At 55.1% G+C, this 6,000-nt stretch overlaps 1 protein-coding gene across 2 annotated transcripts in view; it reads right to left on the bottom strand.

Annotated features, from left to right (window-relative positions):
- Positions 1–670: 670 nt before the first annotated feature.
- ITGA10 (integrin subunit alpha 10) overlaps positions 671–6,000 on the bottom strand; it is a 52,575-nt gene continuing 47,245 nt past the window's right edge. The window contains exons 28-31 of one of the 2 annotated variants that reach the window (XM_044991922.1): positions 4,650–4,763; positions 3,650–3,745; positions 2,513–2,626; positions 671–1,467 (exon numbers count right to left, since the gene is read on the bottom strand). In XM_044991922.1, the coding sequence (XP_044847857.1) occupies positions 1,417–1,467; positions 2,513–2,626; positions 3,650–3,745; positions 4,650–4,763 (375 nt within the window). In that variant the 3' untranslated portion in view covers positions 671–1,416. The remainder of the gene's footprint in view (positions 1,468–2,512; positions 2,627–3,649; positions 3,746–4,649; positions 4,764–6,000) is intronic. The other variant, XM_044991923.1, reaches the window with a different exon arrangement.

Below are 6,000 nucleotides of genomic sequence, written 5' to 3'. Positions count from 1 at the left end.
TTGAGGTTTTAAGGGGGTTGAGCAGATACACACACGAGGCTGCGGCTCTTTTTAACCCTGCTGCTTTGGCTTTTGTGGCCTCTGCCTTTGGAGAAACATGCAGCAGGTGCAAAGCAGCTCAAGCTTCAGGCTTGTTCTAGAGAATGAGTCACATCCTGCTCCACCTGGGACAGGGCGGAGGCAGTGACACTACAGAGCAGTAGCTGGGGATGTGATGCTTTCTTACCTGGCCTCCTCCAGCCGGAGGATTTTCTAGCCCCAGACTCTCTCTCTAATCACATGCTGTGTCCCCCCACCCTTACCTTTATGCCCAGGCCATTGTTGCGTTACCTGGACCTGCATCTCAGTGCTCAGTGGTTCCTATTAGTCATTCCTGAAAGGGGGAAAAGCAGTGGAGCAAGAGGTGCTCCCTGAGCTGTCGGGCGTCCCTTCCCTAATTCCAGCTGTCCTGTTCATGCAGACAGTTCCTCTAATTCCTCACCCTGCAGCCTCTGTGGTGCTGGCTGCTCACTCCGCCCCCGCTAAGCCTGGCTCCGTTTCGAGTGACTAAGGTCGGCCCCATTCTTGCAGCAGGAATGCCCTGAGCCCCCATTGCACCACCCGAAGGGAAGCCCCAAGTGGGATGGAGCAGACATGGCCTAGTGACGGGACTTGCACCCTCTTAAAACAGCATCTGCCGTAGGACCGTGTGGAGTGAGGTTTGTTAACTCTTTACAGTCCCGTGTAAGAAGGAGAAAGGACATAGCAAACCGCGCTGCAAACTTTATTGACAAGCCCCGGCTGGCTACGCCACGGTGCAATGACTACATTGCTCAAAGTGCAGTGGGAACGCCGCGACCGCCTGTGGCCGCAACTGGAGAGGTGGAAAGAGGTTCTGTGCGACAGCATCCGACGGCTGCTGCTGTCTTTCTGATTTCAGCTGGCCTGGGCTGATGAGGTCGAGTGGCTGATTTGGAGATCCACCCTGGCTTATGGGTGTGGGTTTTTTGTGCCTGCTTTGGTAGCCAGTAAGGTTCCCCGTAGTCCCTTTGGGCTCAAAATACTTGGGAACCTAGCTGCATCCTTCATGCAGCTTAGCTTAGGAGCACTAGCAGGGTTATGGGATGAGCGTGCTCCCCCCCACAACCCTGGCACACCATCTTTTGAGTTGTGAGCCCAAGCAGGAGGGAGTCCATCTTCCGCTGGTTCTACTGCTGGCCCCCATGTGGCACCAGCGAGAGAGGAAGGTGGTAAGGTCCTCGGAGCCATGGGCGTGCCAAAGGAAATGTTCATGGGCTAACCGAGGAAGGGTCCCTTCTGCCCCTCAGCCCAGCCCCTGCTGCTCTTCCTCTGAGGCAGGTGGGATCGGCTGGAGCAAAGTGGGGCTTGAGAGACAGTGAATTTGTTGTAGCAAGGAGCAGGGCAGCCCCCGCAGTGTCACTGCTCCTTCTCCTCTTCCTGGATCTTCTTGTGAGTAAAGAATCCAAGCTGCCAAGAGAGGGGAGAGGAGATTGACGGGTCAGTGTGAATTTTGCCAGGGAGGTGATGATTAGGCCTCGTGGACCTGCAATAGACCAGCCATGGGGCTAGAAAATAAACAGGTCAAATAACAATCCCCCACCCCGCACTGCTCTCTGGCAAAGGAGTATAACCCTGACCAGCCTGCTAGTCTCCCTCCAGTAACCCAAGACCTGTAGTCTGCAGCCAAAGGAAAGGAGGGGGGGGGGTCCCTGCGGCAGACAGACAACAAGAGGCAGCCCGAAGATGCTGATCAATATGCGGCATGTCACGACGTTTGTCCACCCAGCAGTATGCTGTGGCTAAAGGCCTGGTGCACTGTGGGAAGGTATCCCAGAATCCTCCACAGCACCTGCAGGTTCACTGCATTTTGGGGCATAGCTGCAGGCAGGGTGGGGTCAAACTGCCCCCAGCCTTCCCTTTGCTGTAATCTATCGCTAAATAGGCTCAAGCCCCTGACCTTGTTCCAGCGGGATCCTGGGACTTCGCAGCTGTGAGGACTCGGCCACCCAGGGCCCTCAGACAAATTAATATGAATGAACTACAGCTGTGAATTTCTGAAGTGGACTAGTGAAACCCTATAACATCCCTGTGTAGCTGTGCTCGTTCAGAATTACAGTGGCCTTAATTGGGTTTAGCTTAATTCACTTTGGAAACGCAGTCTAATTTAACTCACTCCGAAGTGAATTAAGCTAAACCCAATTAAGGCCACTGTAATGCTGAATGAGAGCATCGTTCGAGGGATTTAATGGGGTATCGCTAGTTTAATTAATGAGGTTTAACTTTCTTTGGGATCCCTGTGTAAACCTGAGCATTTGAAGCCTGAAGGCCCCGTAACTTTCCAACTGGCACCTTTTTACCTCGCTCTGCCAGCATAAGCAGCTGTGGCGGGCAGGGCTGTAACACAGGGCGCAGTCCCTGGGGCTATCCATACACACCCCCACGTTGAAGTCCTGACAGCTGTTTGGTACCTGGTGTACCAAAGTTCGTGCTACATTTCTACACGGCCGCCTACCTTCCACAGACAGAATATGATCAGCGCCAGTAGCAGGAGCCCTCCGATGCTGCTGCCGATCAGGATCCATAAGGAGATGGGGATGCGCTTGGGCTGGATGATCTCCAGGACTGTCTGCAAAGAGCTGCTGCTGTTAGAAGCAAAGCCGGACGTTCCCTGCCCCTGCCCGAGTTGGGTATTGAGACCTTAGTGAGGGTTAGCTGCCACGGTGAGGGGGGTGGTATAAGACCCAAACAAACCACACCTTGTAAGGACTGTTTGCCTAGTGTGCCATACTGCTCACTCTGGGGTGGAGCACGGTATCTGTTCACCACTACACAGGACAAGTGCAGAAGAGCAGAGCCAGAGTTGGGCCAGCTCATTCCAGCAAGGTAGGTGGGTGGGGTGTGTGTGTGTGTGTGTGTGTGTGTGTCCGTCCCCAAGGCATTTGTAAAGTGGCGGTGACTGAATTTACACAGGCAGTGCTGTATAAGGCTTGTCTCCATTGAGCAGGGGGGCTTAGCGGAAATGAGAATCGTGCCCTTAGGATTTAACCCTTTCTCCTTCCCCAAACCTACCTATGAACGGACCAGCTTATGAAGGAGTGTTAGAAGCAGTGCCTGGCTTCTCCTAGCCAGCTCCTGCCTACACCAGTTAATGAGCCTGGAGAGCAGACACGCCACCCAAGCGTTGAGACGACGCCAGGGTGATTTCCCTCCTACTAATTGCAGGGCTCAAGGACTCAACCCGCTGTCTTTTGCCACCAACGGTCTTGACCAAATCTCGGCTTGTGGGAACGTCTAACGCAGCAGCTGCCACTCGGGCAAATTCAACTTTCACTCAGCTGCTCCGTTCCACCCGGCCAGCACCTGCCATTCCCCAACGCTATAAACGTGACCCCAACCAAGGCAGAAATCAGGCAGGGGCAGCCTGTCGTTTTTGCCACCTTGACTTTGGCCGTATCTGAACGAGAAAATAAGGCTTCAGGCCCAGCTTGTCCCAGGTATTTAGGTGCCTAAATCCCCCCATCCCTTTGCGACCCAGACCAAGGTGGGCTGCAGGGTGGGGACTAGAATCCCAAACCATGGCTCCGTAGGAATGTCCCGCTCTGGCCCATTGGAGGGCTAGAAACCCCACCCCCATCCCCCCACCCGCTACCTCTCGCCGATGCGCTGACTCCTCGAGGAACAGGAAGCTGTTCTCTGCGGCGACAATTGCAAACGTGCTGACGACTTTCACGGTTTTGAATTTTGCCTGTTGGGAAGAGTCACAAGGGCCAGGGATGAGCCTGGCCTGGTGCAGAGTGGAAGCAGGGGGCTGCAGGTCGAGCCTGAGGCCTGGTTTATGCTAGAAACGTAGGTCGACAGGGCTACAACCCTCAGGGGTGTGAAAAATCCACACCTGGGGGCTGCAACTATGCCAGCCTAACCCCCCATGTAGCCACGGCTAAGGCGCCAGGAGAATGCGGACATCAGCCTGACCACTCCCGGCGTTTGGGGCGGTGGCACGACTCAAGCAATGGGAAAACCCGTCTATCGTACGGGGTTACAGCAGCCCGGGTGCTGCTCTAGGCCTGTGCTGGAGCCAAGCCAGCGAAGAGGAGGCACCGTTGTGGTTGGCTAGTCGGAGCTCCTTTAGGGACGGCCCTGGTTTAATCAGAGCACATCTTTTAAAGGGAACTTGCACGAGGCTACAGGGCCGCGCAGAAAAGCGCACTGCCGGCCGTGGGGAACAAAGGGCCGGCTTTCATCCCCACAGCACCTCCGGGCCCTGCTCTGATGCCTCTTAGCACAGCAGAAGCCTCAGCCAAGATTGAGACGTCCCTGTGCTAAGCGCTGCAGCCACAGGGGGAGAAACTGTCCTTGCCCCCGACCCGGAGCATCCAGTCTAGACAAGATGAAGGATGGGAGGAGAGAGGGGAAGTGACTTTGCCCAAGCTCACTGGCAGAGCCAGGAACAGCACCCGGCTCCCCCACATCCACTCGACCACGCGGCTGCTCCCAAAAATGACTACAATAATGGATCCAGCGACCGTGGCTGTGAGTCTGGGGTGCCGCCGGTATGATGCAGCCGTACATGTTACAGATTGAGATGTGGATGGGACACTGGCCATTGTCGCTCCCCCCATACCACACGCACAACATCTGGGCGCACTCACCCTCCTGAAGAAGTCATTGTGGATCACCCTCAGCAGGTGGATGGACACCTCCGTGTTCTTCTCCAGCTGCTCCAGCTCACACCTGACCACCTGGCACCAGGAGTTGCTGCAGTTCTGTGAGGGGAGCAGAGGCGGGGCCATGAGCGCCGCACTCCGAACTCGCGCCAGCCGACCCCCACCATCACCTTAGGCAAGGGCAGGTGGGGGGTGAGGCTGGTGGTACAGGTGGGGATGTCTCTGCCAGCACTAGGACATAGCTGGTTGGCTGGCAAAGAGATCACTATGGGGGGAACCCGTCCCAGTGCATTTGACTCAAGCCAGTCTCACCAGCTGCTTGATGCTTCACAAAAGAATTTGCAAAATTTGTCCCAAGCAAACATTTTTTTGCCAATACTTTGTCTTTCAAATATGTCACTGCCGGGTGGGTTCTGGGCGGGATATTTTTTTCCTTCTTTTCCCATCCCCCTCGCTCTCCCCACCCAGGTCATTTTCAAAAATAACCAGGGGGTGGAGAGGAAATGGAGCAAACTGAAAAATAGAACAAGTTTGTAAAAAGAAACCCAACCACTTCACCCAGCTGTAGGGTAACATTTTCCAAAGTGCAGCTGGGACTGGCTCCTGAATCCCCTTTCTCAGGAGAGACGCAGGCACCTGTCTCCCACTCACCGGCACTGGTGCTTAAGCTTGTAGGGCCTAGAGCCTCAAATTGGAGCTGCAACACCTTGGCGGCTCTGCGTCCTAAGTACCCAAGACCTTCTGTAGCATCTTAGCCAGCCGCTGCAGTGTAGACGCAGTTATCCTGCTCCAGAGGAGCGTTCTACTGGTCCAGCTGTTCCCGTGTGGGAAGGGAAATAAGCTATATGGCACCTTTATACCGGCATCACTACAGCCACTCTAGAGGTTGGCCTGGCATAGCTAAATCACTATGGCCACATCTCTACGGACAGCGCTGCATGGCCCAGCTGTACCGAGCCCGCTGTGCCACTGCAGCGTGTCTGGTGAAGACGCTCTATGCCACTAACAGAGTTAAACCGGTATAAACGCTGGGTGCAGATCAGGCCCTTTGGAAAATGGGACTTAGATGCTTTTGAACAATGTCACCCCCTAACCACTATCGTTTTGGGGAGGGGGGCGTGGCAGGGCATAGCAACAGCAGGGGGAATTTAGGGAGGCCCAAAGAAATGACCTGAGCTGGAATTCAGGCAGGACACCAATATTCAGGCTCTCTTTGCCAGGGTGTTGGTGGTAGCGGTGGTGTCCACCAGCTCTTCAGATGAGCACAAGCTGCCACTTTGGCTTGGTTGAGCTGGACGGCACCTCCCATGTTGCGCAGCAACCGGCTTCGGCTCTG

The sequence above is a fragment of the Mauremys mutica genome, chromosome 17, assembly GCF_020497125.1.
Source record: "Mauremys mutica isolate MM-2020 ecotype Southern chromosome 17, ASM2049712v1, whole genome shotgun sequence".
Lineage (NCBI taxonomy): Eukaryota > Metazoa > Chordata > Testudines > Geoemydidae > Mauremys > Mauremys mutica.
This window is presented reverse-complemented; position numbering and strand designations above follow the sequence as displayed.